The 22,449-nt window shown below is 38.2% G+C and overlaps 4 protein-coding genes across 5 annotated transcripts; 1 reads left to right on the top strand and 3 right to left on the bottom strand.

Moving 5' to 3' along the window:
* Positions 1 to 904: 904 nt before the first annotated feature.
* Positions 905 to 3,165, top strand: rabl3 (RAB, member of RAS oncogene family-like 3). Its single transcript, XM_026219017.1, has 8 exons — positions 905 to 993; positions 1,251 to 1,342; positions 1,433 to 1,562; positions 1,689 to 1,803; positions 1,915 to 2,065; positions 2,211 to 2,282; positions 2,430 to 2,468; positions 2,566 to 3,165. Exons 1-8 carry the CDS (start codon positions 948 to 950, stop codon positions 2,620 to 2,622), a joined length of 702 nt encoding a protein of 233 aa, XP_026074802.1. The 5' UTR covers positions 905 to 947; the 3' UTR covers positions 2,623 to 3,165.
* A 10,076-nt stretch (positions 3,166 to 13,241) lies between these two features.
* Positions 13,242 to 14,999, bottom strand: LOC113053744 (granzyme F-like). Of its 2 annotated transcripts, none has more exons than XM_026219014.1 (5): positions 14,556 to 14,999; positions 14,260 to 14,407; positions 13,929 to 14,097; positions 13,671 to 13,851; positions 13,242 to 13,435 (listed from the first exon to the last, which is right to left on the bottom strand). In XM_026219014.1, exons 1-5 carry the CDS (start codon positions 14,596 to 14,598, stop codon positions 13,371 to 13,373), a joined length of 606 nt encoding a protein of 201 aa, XP_026074799.1. In that variant the 5' UTR covers positions 14,599 to 14,999; the 3' UTR covers positions 13,242 to 13,370. The 2 variants fall into 2 exon arrangements, with proteins under 2 accessions (XP_026074799.1, XP_026074798.1); XM_026219013.1 differs by having other exon boundaries at positions 13,248 to 13,435; positions 13,591 to 13,851; positions 14,556 to 14,995.
* Positions 15,000 to 15,113: 114 nt separating this feature from the next.
* LOC113053745 (granzyme B-like) lies at positions 15,114 to 16,851 on the bottom strand. Its single transcript, XM_026219015.1, has 5 exons — positions 16,789 to 16,851; positions 16,508 to 16,655; positions 16,220 to 16,367; positions 15,636 to 15,893; positions 15,114 to 15,524 (listed from the first exon to the last, which is right to left on the bottom strand). Exons 1-5 carry the CDS (start codon positions 16,832 to 16,834, stop codon positions 15,375 to 15,377), a joined length of 750 nt encoding a protein of 249 aa, XP_026074800.1. The 5' UTR covers positions 16,835 to 16,851; the 3' UTR covers positions 15,114 to 15,374.
* A 4,244-nt stretch (positions 16,852 to 21,095) lies between these two features.
* LOC113053141 (granzyme B-like) lies at positions 21,096 to 22,094 on the bottom strand (the record flags this gene model as incomplete). The annotated part of the gene is made up of 4 exons (XM_026217910.1): positions 21,096 to 21,236; positions 21,346 to 21,606; positions 21,684 to 21,852; positions 22,015 to 22,094. Coding segments are annotated over 4 exons (651 nt in total), but the record flags the coding sequence as incomplete, so codon positions are not given.
* Between the last annotated feature and the right edge of the window lie 355 nt (positions 22,095 to 22,449).

Below are 22,449 nucleotides of genomic sequence, written 5' to 3'. Positions count from 1 at the left end.
TCGGATCTCAGTTATCAGGTACGTCAGGCGTTTTGGTATATCGTTCCCATACGTGGTGACGTCACCGCAGCATCGAAGTGACCTATGATAGGGAACATCTCAGTTACGTATGTAACCTTGGTTCCCTGAATAGGGAACGAGATGCTGCGGTTCTGGCCGTTCCGTACCTTGATAACTCTTCATCTTCAGTCATGAAATCTGAGCGAAATGGCGCGCTGCACCCAGGTATATCATGCGTGCGCATGCGCAGGGTGGTGCTATGCGCCATTTGGCCAATAGGATTGGCGGGATGGTATAGGGCTTCAGACATTCGTCACACCAGAGGTGTTCCCATACGTGGTGACGTCACCGCAGCATCTCGTTCCCTATTCAGGGAACCAAGGTTACATACGTAACCGAGATGTTTTGGGAGATTCCGGTAATACGTTTTATCTAAAATATAAATCGACCTTGTTTTTCTGTAACCTCCTCAAAATATATTGTGAATGTAAATTTAAACTAGCGTGATATCTAATATTCGACTCGAGCTAGAAGTATTAGCCTGCCACATTTGCTAATACATTGGAGAATATTAAACATGAGAAACAACACTTCTTCTTTTTTTCTTTTCTAAAATACACCGGCTTTCTGCGATGTCTATCAAAAAGCCTCTTCCAGTTCTGTCACAAGTCCCGCCTCATTTTAAAAAAGGAAGTGTTATAAAAGTACAAACAAAGTCTCATTTCATAATAACCCATATTATATTATATTATATTATATTATATTATATTATATTATATTATATTATATTATATTATATTATATATATTTTTTCTTAAATGTATATATATATATATATATATATATATTTTTTTTTTTTTTTTTTTTTTTTTTTTCTTCACCAACTGCTACTTTTATTTTGTTCTTATACATGGAAAGATAAACATTGTAGTTACTTCCGGAACGAAATGGCATCTTTGGATAGGGTGAAGGTGTTGGTTTTGGGAGATTCCGGTAATACGATTTATCTAAAATATAAATCGACCTTGTTTTTCTGTAACCTCCTCAAAATATATTGTGAATGTAAATTTAAACTAGCGTGATATCTAATATTCGACTCGAGCTAGAAGTATTAGCCTGCCACATTTGCTAATACATTGGAGAATATTAAACATGAGAAACAACACTTCTTCTTTTTTTCTTTTTCTTTTTTTATGAATACTTCATTAGTATTCCTGTTGTGATCATTGTGAATTTATGTTTGTTTACAGGAGTAGGGAAGTCCTCTCTTGTACATTTACTCTGCCAGAATCAAGTTTTGGGAAATCCGTCATGGACTGTGGGCTGCTCAGTGGACGTCAGGGTACAGTGACAATTCGCAGTGATTATTATTAACCTGCTGTGTTATTATCATAAACCTATATAGCAGTCATTGTCTTGCTTTTTATCACAGGTTCATGACTATAGAGAAGGCACTCCAGAAGAGAAGACATACTACATTGAACTCTGGGATGTTGGGGGATCTGTTGGCAGTGCCAGCAGTGTTAAGAGCACCAGAGCTGTGTTTTACAATTCTGTAAATGGTTAAGTATCAGACACAGCATTAAAGTTGTTCTCACATGTATAGAATGTAAAAAAAAAAGCATGCTGGGATATGTATAAGGTCTCTACTTTAATGCTAAATCATTCCTCTTTTATTTCCCTTCTAGGCATTATTTTAGTTCATGATTTGACCAATAAGAAGTCCTCTCAGAATCTGTACCCCTGGTCACTGGAGGCACTAAGCAAAGACTCCTCTCCCACTGGCATCATTGTATCAAATGGGTGAGTCAAGGTTACCTTTATATATTCGAATACAGTGAGAGAAAACTTTATTTTGTATATTAGGTCCTAGATCTGTTAAAATGAAATAATTCTGATGTTTTGCACTTGCAGGGATTATGACAGAGAACAGTTTGCAGAGAACTCAGTTCCCCTTCTGCTAATTGGCACCAAATTTGATCAGATCCCGGAAAACAAGCGGAATGACGTCCTGACCCGCACTGCCTTTATATCTGAAGACTTTAATGCGGAAGAGATTAATTTGGTGTGTGCTTTTCAGTGCTGTTGTAATGTCTCAACCCAAACTAGAATGATATTAAGCAAAAAACTTGTTTCAATTTGTTCTATTAAATCTCCTTTGGGGATTACGCACTTATGAATTCTGAGCTTTTTCCTGCTTTGATTCTCAGGATTGTACAAATCCACGATATCTTGCTGCTGGATCATCAAATGCTGTTAAATTGAGCCGGTTCTTTGACAAGGTAGAGACTTCAGTGAAACTAAAATGTGTATTTCCACTCTGATCCTAAATGATTCTCTGTACTAGTGTAAATGTCTGATATACTGTATCTCTATGCAGTGTATTAACATATATACATTTTGTGAAAATTTTTATTTTGTCTCTTTAGGTAATAGAGAAGAGATACTTCACAAGAGACCCTAGCCAGGTGAGACTGTGTAATTACTCTTTTTGTATGTGACCACATTTGTGTACAAATTACTGTAATACAATTACTTATTTAATAATATTTTTTTCCTCCTTAGATGCAGAGTTTCACCGACAGGAGGCGCTTTAATTTCAAAAGTCTGCACAATGATTGAATGTGGGTATAGAACAAGCATATGAAGAATCTTCTGTCATCATGTTCCTTTGCACAGACCTATCAGTTGGAGGGCTGTTTTAGATTTATTTATTTTTTACATTAACATCAGCTTAAGATGACAGAAGGATTTATGTAAATTGTGTGAAACATCACCTGTATTCTGATATTTGCATTTTCATACTTAATGGGAAAATGCCCCTTCTCTTCCCTTGTCATTTTGTTTACATTTTATACAGGTGATTTTCATGTGTTGATTTTTTTTTTCTTTGTAAGTGAAAGTTAATGTAAAAAGTTTCTCTGTTTATAGTATAATTTCAGAAGATTTAGCTTTTTTTTAATTAAAAGAACCAGTTCTGCTTAATCTTTCGTATTAGTTACCAGTTATCTGAAAGAAGAGATTAATATTATCACAGATCTTTATTTTTTAAATCTTTCTAAATTATGAATGATTCACAATTCTTTGCTATATTAGCAAGTTAATGATAATATTTTATTAATAGTTAATATTGTGCATGTACAAAACTATTTATTTGAGACATCAACAATAAAGATCCATTTGAACAAACTGTTTGGCTCTTCTTTTTCCACTTCATTATACATATATTCATGTATTTCTGAACCGAAGCACCGCTACTACAAGAATCTATTCTGAGGTGAGCAGCAGTTTGCAAGTGACTTCCTGCGGCACACTTGATCCATTTCCATAGTTACATTATAGCTTCTTTTTTTTATTCGTTAATAATGTAAAAATGTAATTTCTGGAAATCTAAAACATAGTCAGAATATTTTTAAAAAGCAAATGGTGATATATTTTATTTCATGTTAATAAATTATCAACCTCAAAATACTTTGGTATGATTCAGAGATCTAGCATCTAAGAAAGCATAAGATGCATTTTACTTCCTATTAGCCCCAACTCTAATGATCTCTGACATTTAGAGCTCTGGTCATTGCCCGAATAGGATTTGAATTCATGTGTTTCAAATACTGGAAATATTCTGTATTTACAAGTGTAGGTGGTTGTCACTGAAAGGATCTACTTTTGATAAGAGAGACGGTATATAATAGACATATGGAAGCCTTAATAAATTTCTCCGCTTTGGCTCTAATACACCTCCCCCCTAGTTTTCATATCACTCACCATAGGCTTGCACACAAACTGGGGGAATTTACACAAAGGGGACTTTTCAAAACAACAACACTCAGGAAGCAAGGGGTTTTGGCAGGAACAGACTAATTACACAAGTATCAAGCAACACCAGCCCCTGCACAGTTCAAATATCCATTATTTAAAACAAAATGTGTGAAATATAGTTGTTGTGTTCTGCCAGTTTAAAAGACCAATGAGTGTGTGAGTGTGAAGTATGCAAAAATGCAGTCAGGCTTCATGGTTTCATTGTTGAATTGACTCGCTTTTCCTTACATATTAAGATTGATCTGATTGCCTCTTGCAGCTATTATGGCACATATATGGAACATATATGTAAGAATACATTATATTCTAAGCAATTATAATAATTTGTAATTTACATGTGGTTTTCTATGGTTTAATTAATATTTTAGTGAATGTTATTTCTAGTGATTTCATGGTCATTTAATTAACACTTAATGGAATTCAAGTCTTGTCACCTGTTCATTAAAAAATTCAAACAGGCTGAAAAATAAATTTGGCTTTTGACAGTTGCAGCAGGGAAAACAAATCTTAAAAGTCTAAAAGAGAAAAACATTTAATTTAAAAATTCATTCATTCATTTTCATTTTAAATGATGTTTTATTAACAAAGTTCGGGAGAAGTACGAGCAGATAATTAACACAGGTGGAGAGCACTCAGCAATCAATGGTAACAGGTGTATACATACAGCAGTCTCACCTCAATTCATTTGACAGTCTCGCAGCAGTTAGTAGCTTTTGGTTCCAGCTCTGCCATCATGTCACAATCGAGCTCTTCATCTGATGAGAACAGAAACACCACCAAGGATGCACTTTCACATTCCGCTGGTCCCACGACCATCCCTCCAACGCCGAACGTCGCACCTGAGCCCCAGGCTTCTTCACGCGGCCGTACACCGGCCCGAACAGCCCTACGCTCACCAAGACGCCGAGGCCAGTCTTCACCACCCCCGGCAAGGCTTCCACCTTCTTCCCCGGCCTCCTCCTACCGCTCGACCGTCCCAACGATCCCACCTATCGGGAAGTGGACCGTAGCTGGATTGAGAGAAGCGCTCGGCAACTCAGACATACAGGCTTCGCGAAAAATGAACAAAGCGGAGCTGTATGATCTGTACGTTTCCCTACAGTCGACTCCAAAGATGACCCACAGGCAGAGCAAAGCCCGCAGGGCCCAAAATTCGCCTGCCCAGCAACCACCGTCGTGTTCCCGCACAGGATCTGGCTCGCTTCACCCATCGAGCTGCAGAAACAGGTCTTCAGCGAGCCTAGGCCGCGCCCCAGATTCCGCCATGGCAGGTCCACACCCACCTCCCGATGAGGCCCAGCCCTCCACCACGGTTTCTGCTGCCGCAGTGCCGCATGCAGCTGGGCCCAGCAGCCCCCCCACAGCCACTCAGTTTCATACTCCTGCTGTACATAACCCTTTTTCTTTTCAGTGGCCTACAGCCCCCGTTGGAGACACTAGCGCGAGGCCATCGCTGCTAGTAGCACAGACCCAAGGATACCAACAAGTCTACCCACCAGGTTATAACCCCGCCCACTTTCAGTGGCCTGCGGCTCCAGTAGCTCAAACAAGCGCAGGCCCACCTCCGCTTGCAGTTCAAGCCCACACTTCAAATTATAATCCTCCCTGTTCGTCATACCCTCCAACTAACTTTCCTTTTCAAACCACAGCGGGTCATCTAAGCGTGAGGCCGCCGCCAACATTCGCAGCCCCGGATTATACCCTTCCTAGCTCTCTCATACAAACTAAATCACCTTATTCTCTCTTCACAGCGACTCCGATGCCTGTTCCATCCAACGCAGTCGTCATGGAACCACCACAGGTATCCCAAAGCATCCGCTCACAGATCCTATCAGATGCGGATATAGACCTTTCCTCTCTTCTCCCTCTACTCCCCGCAGCGGAACCAGACCGCCGTATAGATTGCGGTGATTTTTCAGTTACCCTAAAAAATACAAAGACTCACTCATCTCGCGTTCTTTCATTTCCTGAATTTGCAATTGCTTTTTCTCGTTTCACTGAAATCATCAGTTCAGCTTTCCCCCACAGGCGGCGCGAACTGAATGATTATCAAGCAATCATAGCGGAGCTCACGCTGTCCTATGGGGGTGGGCACTTCTACACGTACCATAAACTCTTCTCAGCAAAAAGTGCAGTGCGAGTCGCATACTGTGGCGCACTCGACTCTGATCTCCACAGCAGAGTTTTTAGGTTGCAAAAATATCACTTGCGCAGTTTGCAGGTCAGTTACGCACTCAACCGCATCGTGCCCGCAGGTTAACCCTTCCACTCTTTCCTACGTGGGAACAAACACCGCTAAATCCACCAGCTACGTGCCTCGGGCAGCAACCACCCACGCAAACCAGGACTCCGCATTCGACGAAAGCCGACAGCCCTGTAACCATTTTAACAAGGGTAAATGTAACCGAGCGCGCTGCCGGTTTATGCACGCCTGTAATTTCTGTGGCGGCACTCATGCCCGCATCGTATGTCCAGTTTACAAATCTGTGAATAAAAAATCTCAAAATTATCTGGCGACTCCTGTAAATATTTCGCGCATGCACTTCGAACTAGCTCATCACCCAGACGCCGAATTTACTCATTATCTGCTGTCAGGATTAAAAAATGGCTTTAAACCCGGCTTAGAGTGCCCACTCTCCCAAAACATCACATGTAATAATCTTCAATCTGCCCTCATAGAACCTGAAGTCGTAAACAAACTGATCAAAAAAGAAGTTGAGTCAGGCTTCATGATCGGTCCGTTTGACAATCCTCAATTTGATCTGTTTCGTATTAGCCCCATTGGAGAGGCTACAAGGAAATTCTCGGGTAAAAAACGCCTAATAATCGATCTGTCAGCCCCGCACAATTCCCTGTTCCCAAGCATAAACAGCTTGATCCCTCTCGATGAATTTTCGTTGAAATACCATAACATAGATCAGGCTATTGACATAATCAAAATCGTAGGTCGGGGTGCTTGGCTAGCAAAAATTGACATTACATCTGCTTTCAAAGTAATGCCCATACATCCAGATTCATGGCATCTATTTGGAGTTTGCTGGCTCGGGAAATATTATTTCGCAGTGCGTTTAGCTTTCGGATGCAAAAGCAGCCCAAAAATTTTCGACATGCTATCAGAAGCCGTCTGCTGGATTATTGGCGAACAACTACGCCATTCCACACCTCATTCACTTGCTAGACGATTTTTTAATAGTCTCGCCTCCCAATGCCATCCCAGCCGCACACATCCTCACAGTCCAAAACGTTTTTTCTGAGCTAGGAATTCCTATCGCAGAGGAAAAAACCATGGGCCCCGCTATATCAATCGAGTTACTAGGAATTAATTTGGATTCAGACAAATTCCAAGCATCCCTGCCCAAAGAGAAAATTGACTGAATAATTCTCATCTCCTCGGCTTTCTTTAAAAAATCTAATTGTTCAAAACGCAAACTCCTATCCCTGCTCAGACATTTAAATTTCGCAATGCGCATCATTCCGCAGGGCCGCCCCTTTATATCGCATCTCCTCTCACTCGCGTCCTCCGTTCACTCACTAGAGGAACTTATTTCCATAAATCAAGCATGTCGCGACGAACTCTGGTTAACATTTCTAAACAAGTGGAATGGCCTATCCTTTTTCTATAACAACTTGGTTTCGTCCCCGACCCATATCCAACTGTACACAGACGCCGCCCCCTCAATCGGTTTCGGGGGATTTTTTCAAGGTCGTTGGTTCGCGGCTCCGTGGCCACCGCAGCTCCAGGACATATCTCAATCCTCAGCTCTATTCGAGCTCTACCCTCTCGTAGTAGCTGCTTTTCTGTGGGGGAAAGAATGGGCCGCTAGTAGCATTTTAGTGCATTGCGACAACGACGCAACAGTGCATTGCATTAACAAAGGCCGTTCCCATTCACCGGCTCTGATGCCACTGTTAAGGTGTCTCACCTGGATTTCAGCTTGCGACCAATTTATCATAACTGCTAAACATATCCCTGGGTCAGAAAACCAAATCGCTGACTCCCTGTCTCGTTTTCTGTTTCAGAAATTCAGGACGCTGGCTCCAGAGGCGGATCAATTCCCAACTCCAGTACCTCGTTATTCAGAACTAATATTCCCGTAACCCACCCGTTAAAACCCCTGCTTGACGCATCGCTTGACACTATCCTCAAAGCAGTTTCTCCCAGAACCCTCCAATCCTACGTGACGGCTTGGAGATGTTTCAAAACATTCCACGTCTCTTATAACATGCCTTTCCCTGATTTCTCTCTTCTTTCAGTCACCTATTTTATTTCCTACCTTAATAGCATTAAGGGCCTCCAAGTCGGGTCCATCAAAGGATACTTGAGCGGCATCCAGTTTTTCCATAAACTGATGTACGGCGCTCCTTCCCCCGAGATAAACAACTCACAAACCTCCTTCCTGATCAAAGGGATTCAAAGATCCCAGCCTAGCCGTACCGACGCTAGACAACCCATAACGTTAGACATTCTCACCAAATGCATTCGTGCCCTCCGCACAGGCTACCAGCCCATCAGTCCCGCTCGCACACTTGACGCTATATTTGTCCTAGCCTTTTTTGGTTTTCTCAGATGTTCGGAACTCGCAATCACTTCCAACTTCGACCCAAAAATCCACCCCGCCATCTCAGACTTATCAGTAATAGATGGTGAATCAATTTCATATTCGACCAAACCAAAAAAGGCCATTTCATATACATTTTTAATCTCTCATCGCCAATCCAACTATACCAGTCAGTTCTGGCATATTCGCAATGGAGAAACTCTCAGGCCAAATCTCCTCTGGAACCCCTATTTATAGACGAATCCAAAAAACCTGTGACTCGTTTTTGGTTCCAGAAACACCTCAAAGCCGTTCTCCAACAGTCAGGCATTCCAGTAAAGAATTTTTCAAGTCACTCATTCCGCATTGGGGCAGCAACTTCAGCAGCCCAAAAAGGCCTCTCCCAACAGCAGATTCAAGCCCTTGGGAGATGGTCCTCAGATGCTTTCCACAGCTATATCAGGACCAACCGATTCCACATTAAAAAAGCTCACCAAACCCTTATTGAAAAAAAAAAAAAAGTTTTCTCTTTCGTCCAGCGAGCATTAGGTCTCACAGCGGATGCAGTGTGAGAAAATCTCCCGGTCAAGCTCTCATTTTCTCTCTTTCCTGTTTCTCTTTCTGTCCAGCGAGCATTCGGTCTCACAGCGGACGCAGCGAGAACTTCCCGGTAGAGCACTTACGTTTTCTCTTTCGTCCAGCGAGCATTGGTCTCAAAGTGGACTCAGTGTGAGAAAATCTCCCGGTCAAGCTCTCATTTTCCTCTTTCCTGTTTTTAAAGAAAAAAAAAAAAAAACGCCTGATCGGTCCCCGTTGCAAGCAGGCAGGGCCTGTCAGTCCAGGTACAGTGAGCCGCCATCACGGGCCCACTGGCCAAACATTCAGACCCTTTCTAGAGACACCAGCCCGCCAAACGCGGCACTCATTTGGGGGGTCTTTTAGTTCGGCGGCTGTCCTCTGCTCTTGAGCTTTTTGGGGGAGTACTCTGGGCTCAGGCCGAACTCCAAATACGCATTAAACTTTACCCTCCCAATTGTATGTAAGTGTGAACTCGTGAAATGATGTTTTATTATCAAAGTTCGGGAGAAGCACGAGCAGATAATTAACACAGGTGGAGAGCACTCAGCAATCAATGGTAAGAGGTGTATATATACAGCAGTCTCACCTCTATTCATTTGACAGTCTCGCAGCATCCCTTCTCCGCACTTCTAGTCCTAAACCACTTACATAGGGTAGGGGGGAGTACTCTGGGTTCGGGCCGAACTCCGAGCTCGGAGCCCTCTCTCCGGACAGCACGCCAAATAGGCATTAAACTTTACCCTCCAAATTGTATGTAAGTGTGAACTCGTGAATTCAGGGGAGGAAGTAGGAGAACATAAGCTGAAACATTTTTTCACATTTTTGCATTCTCCTACAGTTTCGACTGCATCACATCTGATGCCTGGTTTCCTTTTGGGGTTTTCTTCCCCCAACCCACAATGGAGCAATGAACATTAGTTGGTGTTTTTCCATTCTTCTTAAAAAGAACGTTCACAAATTTGCTCAGTTGGGCTTTGTTCTTCAACTGCAAACAGCTAAATAATTTAAAATACCTTTAGTAACATGATATCATGACTGTAGTTCATCTCATTGTTCCATTCAAACATAGGATGTCAAATGTATTTCCTCACTGGGATTCTCTGCTGGCTCTTCTTCTTTATGATGTTGTGAGCTCCCAGAACAACCTCAAAGTGATCTCAACGAGAGAAGACACTATGGCTGTGGAAAAAAATCTAAACTGTTTAATGAAGGTATTTTGGTCTTAATGTATATAGCTAACACAGATTTACACATGAAATGAAAGTCTCAATGCAAGGCAGGTCTCAAATAATTTTGAAAAGCATTATAATGCAGCCTGGGCCACTGTCAGTACATAATCCTCTCTGATCAGAATCCCTCCACATGTGTGATGTTTGTTGATCTGAATAGACACCATGTATTGGCTTAGCCTATAAATGGGCGTTGGGATGCAGTCTCAAATAAAAGTCTTGATGGTTTGGAGGTTCGGTGGTGTAGGAGTCATGATCACCTTCTTCCGGGTTTGAACATGGTATGGTAATTTGAACATGGCATGGTAATTTGCATATGGAATGGGTGTTGATGCAAAATTAGTAAAGATTCTTAGAACACTAATATATTGTACAAACATATAATATAAACTCTTGTCTAGATCATCAGAAGACGAATTCATAGATACTTAACATGGTAAGATTAAATATAGGTAGGATTACATGAACGAGCGCTTCTATCATGAGCTTGCATAACACAGTATACGATACAACAGACAATATACAAAAACAGTAACAACATACACAATGACCTGAAGTATACTGTATGTGTGTTCATGCTAAGAAAGGTTTTCCTCTGAATGAATTATTGAAGAGTCCATTTTTATGGGCATTATGTGTGTGTATTAGAGAGACTTGAGCAGTGCTTTAAGTGGGCCGGTATGCACTGGTACTCAGTCCCGCCACTTCCAAATATATCTCTTGAGCATACCGCCACCTCTCCCTGCGCCCAGAACGTGCTTTTAGAGTACTGGTATGCTCATTTGGATATCTGTTTTAATAGAGGTTTAATCCTTTTGTGATGCTGCTTTTCAGAGCGCCCTTCACAATGCACGCTTCTTAATTTGTCCCACCGAGAGCAGAGACTACATTACCCATACACCCTTGAGTTTTACAAGTGAAAAGAGCATGCGTTGCTTTTGCCGCTGTCAGTGTCAACCACTCGACGTGGTCGGAGAGGGTTTGTGAAACGTGCACACACGGCTCGGTAAAAATACAAATACAGAGAACAACAATATGCTCTCCTGGCTTCAGAATCTGAGTACTAAAAGAACACTGTCAGAATCAGATGACTCGCTGGCTGACATCCCACCAAGCCGGAATGATATCGCTGGAGGTCAGACGCAAGCTAATGAAATAATGCAGAATTTCTTTTTAAGGGTATTTTTCTCAAAATCCTTTTGCACATTTTATTTATGTTCAGTAGCTCTTTCAAATGGTATTTTTTTCAAAATCCTTTTACACATTTTATTTATGTTCAGTAGCTCTTTCTAGCTCAAGCAAATCCACAAAAGAATGAAAGGATTTATTATTTAAGGTTGTCTGTTGACTGCTGTAAATAAAACCCCTTCAAAAAAAAAAAAAAAAAAAAAAAAAAAAATATATATATATATATATATATATATATATATATATATATATATATATATATATATATATATATATATATATATATTATAATAGAGTAAAGGCACCTTTGGGGCCACTTAAAGCACTGGACTTGAGTAAGAGTTGCTCTGCCTGCATTCCTTTGAGCAATAAAACTAGTGTTATTAGATGGTTTGTCTTTGGTTGCTATGGAATTAATTACCAATTTATTTAATTATAAAAATATTTAACAGCAAATAATTTATGATGACTTATTTGTCAATAAAATTGACCACACATGTATTTTTCTGAACTGAATTATCACTGCCACATGATTCTCTAATTCTGAGGTGAGCAGATACATAATTGTGACATCTAACTAGAACGTTGTCAACTTACGCTCAAAATACACCTCTAGTTTTCATACCTCTCACCACATGCTTGCATGCAAAGAAAGGGGCTTCATAGGTGGAATTTTCACAAGGGCACTCAGAGAGCAAAGAGGTGTGAAATGAGTTGAGCAACAACAGGTTTCTGCAGAAACGCTACACAGTTAACGCAACCATTATTTAAAGCACAATGTGTGCAATTTATTTTGTTTTATTTTGCCCATTTAAAAGCAAAAAGTGTGAAAGTGTGAAGCATGTAAAACTGCAATCAGGCTACACAGGTTTTCGCAAATTGGCACATGCAGCTATGATGGCAAATATATGAAGCCTACAGTGGGTACAAAAATTATTTAAACTGTGATCAGATGTAGTCAAAAGCAGACAATGTTTCCTTCGAACTGGTTGTCTTTAGAATACAAATTGTATGTAATCCCAGGCTATCAGAAGCACATCTAAAACCTAAAACTCATTTCATTCAAATGTTTCATAAAATCCTTTCTGGATTACAATCTGCCATAAAAAAATTTTTTTTGACATTTAATTATTCTAGCTGTTGTGAGAAAAGGCTATATACGATGCACCACTTGCACAACCTCACATGTCATAGCCTAGTAGCCGGAACAACTTCTTTGTTTACAAAAAAAAAAGGTATGTAAAGTAAGGTGATAGTTTTGAACACTGGCTGGTAATGTACTTGCTCAAATATTGGTTTTAGATCATTTTTAGCCAAAAAAAGTTATGGACTGCAGCTTTAAAGGAGAAAAAAGTGAATTTCCTTGCATGGAGTAATCAGAGCCTAGACTTAACCCAATGAAAATCTGCAGAATGACTTGAAGACTGCAGTCCACAAACGGTCAGCATCAAATTTAACTGAACTTGAGCAGTTCTGCAAAGAAGAGTGGGCAAATTTTGCAAAGTCTAGATGTGCAAAGTTAGTAGAGACAGAACATATCTCAACAGACTGAAGGCTGTAAATAAAGCAAAAGGTGATTTAATAAAATGATTTTGATTCTGTTGTTGTTGTTGTTTCTTTTTTCTAACATGTTGGTGTTATATATTTCACTTGTATGTTCTAAGTTGCACTGAGTGAATAAAGCCTGACCAAACAAAAACTGTGTCCGACTCTAAGATTGCAATTTAAGCAAATTACTTTTTTAATATAATTTTAAAGGGGGGTGAGGGGGTGATTCTTTTCTATACCCACTGTGCACACATTAGCAGATTTAAATGCAGATTACAGATTACAAATTACAGATAAAGTTTAAAAGTTAAATAACAACAAAAACACCTTTAATGTTGAACCCAGATTATTTATTTATTTGTTTATTTGTTTGTTTGTGTAATTTTAACCAATGTTCTTTTTAATCCAGGGGAGGAAGTAGGAGGTTTTTACATAAACTTGAGGATATGATTTATTTGAACAGTCGCCATTAATAGTATATGAAGCAATTCCTTGTGGTTTGGTATTGCAGATAAGAGGGCTCCCTGAATCCCCCTATGAATAAGATGGAGAGAGAAATACATTGATATAATATAATATAATATAATATAATATAATATAATATAATATAATATAATATAATATAATATAATATAATATAATATAATATAATATAATATAATATAATATAATATAATATAATATAATACCAAACAAAAACCATGTTTCCCATCTGAAACACTGCAGATCATTCTCTCAGAGCTGAAGTAATGCATCCACTTGTATTTACATTCAGTGCTGAACTGCAGTTTGAGACTGACTTCCCGCATCACATCTGATGCCTGGTTTCCATTTGGGCTTTTCAACCCCCAACCAGCAATGGAGCAAAGAACATTAGCTGGTGTTTTTCCATTCTTCTTAGGAAGAGGCTGAACTTTCACATATTTGCTCAGTTTGGCTTTGTTCTTCAGCTGCAAATAGCATAATAATTTATAGAGAGCAAACAAAGTGCATAATACAGAGTTACAGTAGACAAAGGTGAAAATACCTTTAGTAACATGATATCATAACTGTAGTTAATTTCGTTGTTCTGTTCAAACATAGGATGTCGGATGTATTTCTTCACTGGGATTCTCTGCTGGCTCTTCTCCTTCTGCGTGATGTTGTGAGCTCCCAGAACAACCTCAAAGTGATCTTTACGAGAGAAGACACTACGGCTGAGGAAAAAAATCAAAAACCATAATGAAGGTGTTTTGGTCTTTAAGCAATTGAATAACTAAAACATATATTTACAGATAAACTAAAAGTATTGAGGCTAAAACAGTCTTTTTGAAAAGCATCATAAGTATTCCTTCACATGCAGCCTGGGACATACTCACTTCAAACAGTGGGCCGCTGTCAGTACATAATCTTCTCTGATCAGCATCCCTCCACATGTGTGATGTTTGTTGATCTGAATAGATGCCATGTATGGCCTGGAATGAGGTTTAGCCTCTTTTCCTCCAATAATATCACTTTCCATCCCAGCTGTGACAAAAACATGAGAAACTTACACCATTACAAGACTCTATGTTTATAGCTTTAAATATTTATTAGTTTTCTAACATTTTTACAAATACAATACAAATTATGGCACAATACAAATTATGGAAAAAATTAATGAATTATATCTTACCAGCCAAAGAGATGACAAGGAGGAGAAAAGAATAATGAACCATGGTTCCAACCAACCAACAGTCTGTGCTTAAGCATTAAGTGCTGCCAAAATACTCAAACCTACCCTCTACTCTCACTAGTAGTAACTCCTCCCTCTCTTACCTCAAACCACAAATGTGTGTTCAAAATAACAAGTAGGCCATAATTCAGAAGGTAGTAGTAGAGTTACAGGAAAAGAGTAAGTTATGTAGTAAAGTGTAAGTTGTCGGGTTGTAGTTGTACCCAAAGAAACACACATTCTTTTTAGAAGAGGTGTTTGTAACAAGAAACGCTTAATTGAAGATCACTGCATTTGTGCTTTGCATTACTTTTGTGGGACAAATTAATAATTGCAGTTACTAACTTTTCTGTCATTTCATAGCATTATATATATATAATGGTATGATAATCTATAACTTTCATCATCAATCATAATCAACAATGTTCTGTAACTTCCTGTGGACCAGGAAGTTCTACAGCTGCTTTTATTTTTGACTTGGGACTGTACAGGTTTTGCTTCAAAAATAATTTTATTATTTGCATTTCAATATGTTTGTCTTTTCAATATCTTTAATTTTGTGAGATGTAAATTATCCTTTTAAAATGTATATGCAAATTAAATGGGTTATATCATACAGGACTGAGAAAAATAAAAAGTAAAAATAAATTGTTCTTAACCATATGCATGACATTCCATAATTATGGAAATAGCATCGGGAACAGCCAAGAATTAATAAAAGAGCTTTTTAGGCTTAAACACATGATGGATAATTTGTTTGAGTAAATTATGCTATTTCAATCACTTAATGTTTTGTTTAATCCACGGGAGGAAGGCAGATATTTTCATATAGACTTCAGGGTATTTCTTGTTTGTACAGTCATTAGGATATGTGTATGCAGCCATTCCTTTAAGTTCAGAGTCACAAAACAGAGGACTGCCAGAATCACCCTAAAGAAACAATTGAAAGACTTCAAATGTAGTCTGCCACAATGTGAAATTATGTGAAATATAAGATGGCATCATTTTTTTGTTAATTATTAAAAGTGATAGTTGCAGTACCTGACAGAACGCCCGTTTCCCATCTGAGACACTACAGATCATTTTCTCAGAGTTGAAGTGGTGTTTCCACTTGTTTTTGCATTCAAAGCTAAACTGTAGTTTGAGGCTGACTTCCCACAGAACATCTGAGGCTCTTCCTCTGGGTTTTTTCATGCCCCAGCCAGCAATGGAGCACTCCACATGAGCAGGAATACCCTCATTGTTTTCAGGCAGCTCAATAACATCCACAAACTCATTTCGCACAGCTTTGGTCTTCATCTGTAACATTTCAGTCAGTGAATACCTCTGAGTTAAAATAAATAATAATAAACGGTAGCACTTTATTTTACAGTCCTGTTCCCCATGTACATACTATGTACTTATAGTAATTTCAATAACTACGTAATAACTAGGTACTAACCCTGAACCTACCCCTAAACCTAACCCTACCCCATGTAGTTACCTTGTATTACCAGAACTTTCTTAGATAAATACACTGCAAGTACACTATAAGTACACGTAAGTACACGTACTGTAAAATAAAGTGCAACCTAATAAACATTTATGATCCACCCAAAAAAGGACCATTTGAGCACCAATTATACCTTTAGTAACATGATATCATAGGTCAAGGCATCATTCTCATACTTAGGATGTATGATGTACTTGTCTACTTGGATAATCTGCTGGCTGTCCTCGTTCTGGCTAATATTGTGAGCTCCCAGAACAACTTCTAAGAAGTTGGTGGACTTGCTGTGAAACATACATTGTTGAGGTTATTTTAAGAGGTGTTAACTGCAGAGCATTATGTTAGTACACTGTTTAAAACAATCCAGATACAGTCTGCAATACCTCATCATAGTCAAATACTTATTAATTGCATATATACTCACTCCAAACAGTGGGCCGAAGTCAGCACATAATCATCACTTATCAGCATCCCTCCACACGTATGCTGTCTTCTATACTGAAGAGATGCCATGTATGGTCTGGAATGAGGTTTAACCTCTTTGCCACCTACAATACCACTCTCTAACCCTCCTGTGTGATCATGATACAAGAGGTTTTAATTTAAATTTTCCGTAAATAAATCACTGAAACTTCTTGCAAGGCATTTATTAACAAAAATAATTTGTGGAATCGGCCTTATTGATGTAAGACATGAATGTCTTACCAGACAGAGAGAAGACAGAAATCAGGAGAGAGACGGTGAGCAGCATGATGTACGACTATGCTGATGCAGGAATAGAATTTCACCTATTATATGTGGTCTGCTCTTATATGTGACAGAGTATGTAGGTCAGAGACTCGTGTTACCTACCCCACACATATGAAAGCAAACAATGGAAATTTGTAGGGGAAAGATTTAATTTGCATGTATTAATAATAGTGAGTTCTTAGAATTGTTTGTTGTTTGTTTGTTTTTTAAAGTAATGTGAACATCTAAAAAACAAAAATGTCCAGTCGTCATTTACTGTCCCATATCATTCCAAACCTGCATTACGTGCTTTCGTTAAACAGTTTTGGTGAACACTGACCTCCATTATATGGAACGGCAAATGTATTTTTCAAAATATCTCCTTTATCCTTGACAGAAGAAAGTACTATAAGTTTGAAACAACATGAGGGTGAGTAAATAATGACAGAACTGTAATTTTATGTGGTTGGAGTATATGCTTAACCATATGCATGACATTCCATAATTATGGAAATACCATCAGGGAATAGAGAGTATCTCTTTAAGAACTATGTGAACAATATAACTTCCACATGAATGCTCTAGAGATAGATTAGAGATATAATTATCACTGTCAGTAATATAAAACCTCCCACCTTGTCATGTTGCTTGTTGTGTGTCAGTCAGTAAGTTATGAGATAAAGGCTGTGATATCGTTTTCTTTTGGCCCACAAACCCATTCATACTCTGAGTCAGTTTGCCCATTCTGATGAATCATTTGAGTGTGTTCTCAAGTTTCCACCTTTTTTTTTTTTTATGACAAGTGGTTCTTACATGTTTTGTTCAGTTGCAAAAAGAATCATGGAGTTACTGTAGAATCTTCCCTCCAACTCTAAAAGAACAACATATATAATTACGGCAAAACAGCATTGAAACTTATTGCATTTTTCATAACATACATTTTTATTTTTTTTACTAAAATGTTAACCTTGACTCATCACACTGAGTCAGATTGAATTTACAGAATTACAAAAGCAGGTTACACTTTTTTTTTTAAATAAAAATTAATTAATAAACTACTGCATTTATGGCTGTTTATGACCTAATTAATGGCTGAGATCATCACAGGCCAGCGACCCTGAAGCCTCCAGTTGAGCTTGTGCTATATGGCCCCAGAACTTATTTTAGTTACTCTGTTCTAAGACAGTTAGTGATTTCAAGAAAAGCAGTTTGGCTTTATCAGCTTTTCTTCTTGGTCTTTATAAACGGCTGGTGCAGTAAGTTACCTTTTTTTGAGTAAAAGGTAATGCAACCAGTTTCTCTGTTTATAGTATAATTTCAGAGGTTTTATTAAAAGAACAATCTATGCTTAAAGGGGGGGGGGGGTGAAATGCTCATTTTCACTCAATCTCCTGTTAATCTTGAGTACCTATAGAGTAGTACTGCATCCTTCATATCCCCCAAAAATATTTAGTTTTATTATATTTTTAAGAGAAAGATAGTCTGTACCGGGTTTTTTCTCGGAAAAACACGAGTGGCTGGAGGCGTGACGTGTGGGCAGAGCTAAAGAATCACGAGCGCGAGTAGGCTTTTGCGTTGACGGAAGCTGTGACATTACCGTGAGGAAAAAAACCATCATCCAAAACAAACCATGGCTAACAGTCAGATTGAGTGTATATTTATGATTCAGAATCAGATCCCGAGGCTGAAATTGAACAAGAGCAGCATCAGCAATGACTACCGCAGGACGTCTCTATGTAGTATGTATTGAAACTGTATATATTTGCTTAACGGTTTTGGAAAATGACTAGGTTCCACTTTATGTCGTCTTTTTTTTTTCTTTAAAAGCTGTACATGTGGGAAGTGCAGTTTGATGCCAACATCTCATGTTGTTTACTTGATGTGCTTACGCGCCGATAGCTAAGTTAACAACACAGAGATATGTGGAGCAGTTTTACTCACCGCATGCGGTTCCAACACACGATCGTGACCCTTTTTCATTGGGACTGCATCATCCTTAAGAAATAAACGATACGCAAATCCGGCGTCAAACTGGGCCTTGTTTGTAAAACAAGCATCTTCGAAATGCAGGGAACAAACAAAAACACTTGCACAACTCCGTTGATGCTCTGTAAAAATAAACTCCATCCACTGGTCCCTTAATGCTGTTTTTTTTTTTTGGTAATCTGTGCAGGGTTGTCTTGACCTGGCAACCAAAAACACACTTCTTTTGTGACATTTCGCTCTCGCTCTGATCAGTGAATCGCTCTGCTCTGCTCTACAGGAGCGCGCACTCTTCCGGGAGAAGTGCCCTTAGCACCCATATAAGGAAATTCCGCTCCATCTAACGTCACACAGACTCATTCTCGAAAAAAACTTTCCGAAACTTGTGACAAACCGGAAGGAGTATTTTTGGAACAAAAAACTCCTTCAAACGTACAACGTAATTTTTTGAAACTTTGTCCATGTTTAGCATGGGAATCCAACTCTTTAACAGTGTAAAAATCTCAGTATGCATGAAATAGCATTTCACCCCCCCCCCCCCCTTTAATCTTTAGAATTAGTTACCAGTTATCTGAAGGAAGAAATTAATTTGATCACAGATTCACTTTTCTTTTTTTCTTTTTTTTGGGGGGATCTGTGTAAATTATAAATGATTCACAATTATTTGCTATATTAGCGAGCTGTTTATATTGTGCATGTACAGAACTATATAGAGACATCAACAATAAATAAAGATCCATTTGAATAAACTGTTTGGCTTTTCTTTATATAAACACATATTCGTAATTATAAATCAAATTATATAGTATTATTGGACAGACAAATATTTTCCTTTTGTGATACTGTCAATCATATATTTCTGAACTGAAGTACCACTGCTACAAGAATCTGTATTTCCAAGTGAGCAGCAGCTTGCAAGTGACTTCCAGCGGCACCCTTGATACATTTCCACAGTTACATTATAGCTGTTTTTTTTTTTTTAATTCCTCAATAATGTAATGTAATTTCTGAAAATCTAAAACATATTTAGTCAGATTTTTTTTAAATAGCAAATGGAGATATATTTCATTTCATGTTATTCAATTATCAACCTCAAAATACTTTGTGATTCATACAGCTAGCATCTAAGAAAGCATAAGATGCTTTTTACATCTCTGACAATCATCTGCCATAAGAGCTCTGGTCATTGCCCAAATAGGATTTGAACTTGTGTATTTCAAATACTCAAAAGCTTGTCTATTTAAGTGTGGTTGTCAATTAAAGGATCTACATTTGATAAGAGAAACAGCTGAATAGACATATTGACATCTTAAAAAGAATAAAAAATAAATACACCTCTAGATTTCACGCTCTCCCCACAGGCCTGTGTGCTTTTCACAGAACATTACTCGGAGAGCAAGTGGTTTTGTCAGAAACAGAATTTTTATATACTTCTGCATCAAATCTATGTCATAGCCTGATGTGCACCTCTCCAAAAATATAACAGCATGTCAACTCTACATGGACCGCAAGTGCTGTGATTGATCTACTAGAACCCCTCCCTCCATATGTACTTGAGTGTTTATGTGCACTTTAATATATTTTAATGTTATACCTTCTTATTCAAAATAAAACAAAGCAAAGAACAAGTGTCTTCTAATTAATTATAGTTGTTCACAACAAACAATGTTGATCTGCCGTGGTAGGTCTACAAGTCCAAGGATTCAAGTATTCAAACAATCACACACCAACCTCTGCACAGTTAAAATAACCATTATTTAAAACAAAATCTGTGTAATATAGTTGTTGTATTCAGGCCATTTAAAAAAACATTTAGCAATGAGTGTGTGAGTGTGAAGTATGCAAAACTGCAATCAGGCTTCATATTTTTACTTATGAATTGACTTGTTTTTCCTTATATATTAAGATTGATCTGATTGGCTCTTGCCGCTATTATGGCACATATATGGAACCTATATGTAAGAATGCATTATATTCTAAGCAATTATTATTAGCAAATTACTGTTTCATTTCGTGATCTACATGCGGTCATCTAATGGTTTAATGAATATTGCAGTGACTTATTTATAGGGGTTTCAAGGTCATTGACTTAATACTTAACAGAAATCAGTACTTATCACCTGTTTATTAGTAAACTCAAACAGGCTGAAAATAAATGCACAGAGGTTTTGACAGTTGCAGCAGGAAAAAAAAAATAGCAAAAAAAAAAAAACTTAAAAGTCTAAAAGAGAAAAAAATATGTTTAATGCAAAAACCCAATTTAAAATTAATTAATTCATTATTGACTCATTCATTTTAATTTTCTTTTTAATCCAGGGGAGGAAGTAGGAGATTTTAACATAAACTTGAGGATATGATTCATTTGTACAGTCGCCATTAATGGTATATGAAGCAATTCCTTGTGGTTTGGTATTGCAGATAAGAGGACTCCCTGAATCCCCCTATGAATAAGATGGATAGAGAAATACATTGATATAATATAATATGATATGATATAACATAATATAATATAATATTAATATAATATAATATAATATAATATGACAATACCATACAAAAAGCATGTTTCCCATCTGAAACACTGCAGATCATTCTCTCAGAGTTGAAGTACTGCTGCCACTTGTTTTCACATATTGAGTTCTCCTCCAATATGAGACTGACTTCCTGCATCACATCTGATGGCTGGTTTCCATTTGAGATTTTCAACCCCCAACCAGCAATGGAGCAATGAACATTAGCTGTTGTTTTTTCATTCTTCTCAGGAAGAGGCTGAACTTTCACATATTTGCTCAGTTTGGCTTTGTTCTTCAACTGCAAATAGCATAATAATTTATTGAGAGCAAACAAAGTGCATAACATAGAGTTACAGTAGACAAAGGAGAAAATACCTTTAGTAACATGATATCATAACTGTAGTCCATTTCGTTGTTCTGTTCAAACATAGGATGTCGGATGTATTTCTTCACTGGGATTCTCTGCTGGCTCTTCTCCTTCTGCGTGATGTTGTGAGCTCCCAGAACAACCTCAAAGTGATCTTTACGAGAGAAGACACTACGACTGTGGAAAAAAATCAAAAACCATTATGAAGGTGTTTTGGTCTTTAAGCAATTGAATAACTACAACACATATTTACAGATAAACTAAAAGTACTGAGGCTACAACAGTCTTTTTGAAAAGCATCATAAGTATTCCTTCACATGCAGCCTGGGACATACTCACTTCAAACAGTGGGCCGCTGTCAGTACATAATCTTCTCTGATCAGCATCCCTCCACATGTGTGATGTTTGTTGACGCAAAAAAGGAGGCGTGTTCCGGCGCAAACAATCCCTGTTGCTATTTTGCTGTTCCATTAAACAATTGCGCCACTGACCAGAAAAAACCTAGTGTAAAGTCAGTGGCGCGTTGCGCGTTGTTCATTATGCTATTTTAAGGGCGCATGCTTGACCATAATGTATAGCGTGCACAACGCGCATACACTTTGCTCATGTAATCTACACAGATGCAACAGTTATTTTTGCAAATCATAAATTGTTACTCTTAAAAAAATATTAACACATGAGATGACGGAAATCATTGTGGTGTGCCACGAAGATGTGAAAAAATAGGCATAAATCTAGCTTACAAATTATTCAGGCTAATTGTAGTAATTAAGG

This window comes from Carassius auratus, chromosome 34 (genome assembly GCF_003368295.1).
Source record: "Carassius auratus strain Wakin chromosome 34, ASM336829v1, whole genome shotgun sequence".
NCBI lineage: Eukaryota > Metazoa > Chordata > Actinopteri > Cypriniformes > Cyprinidae > Carassius > Carassius auratus.
Note: the sequence above shows the minus strand (reverse complement) of the source record. Positions and strands in the feature narration are given on the sequence as shown.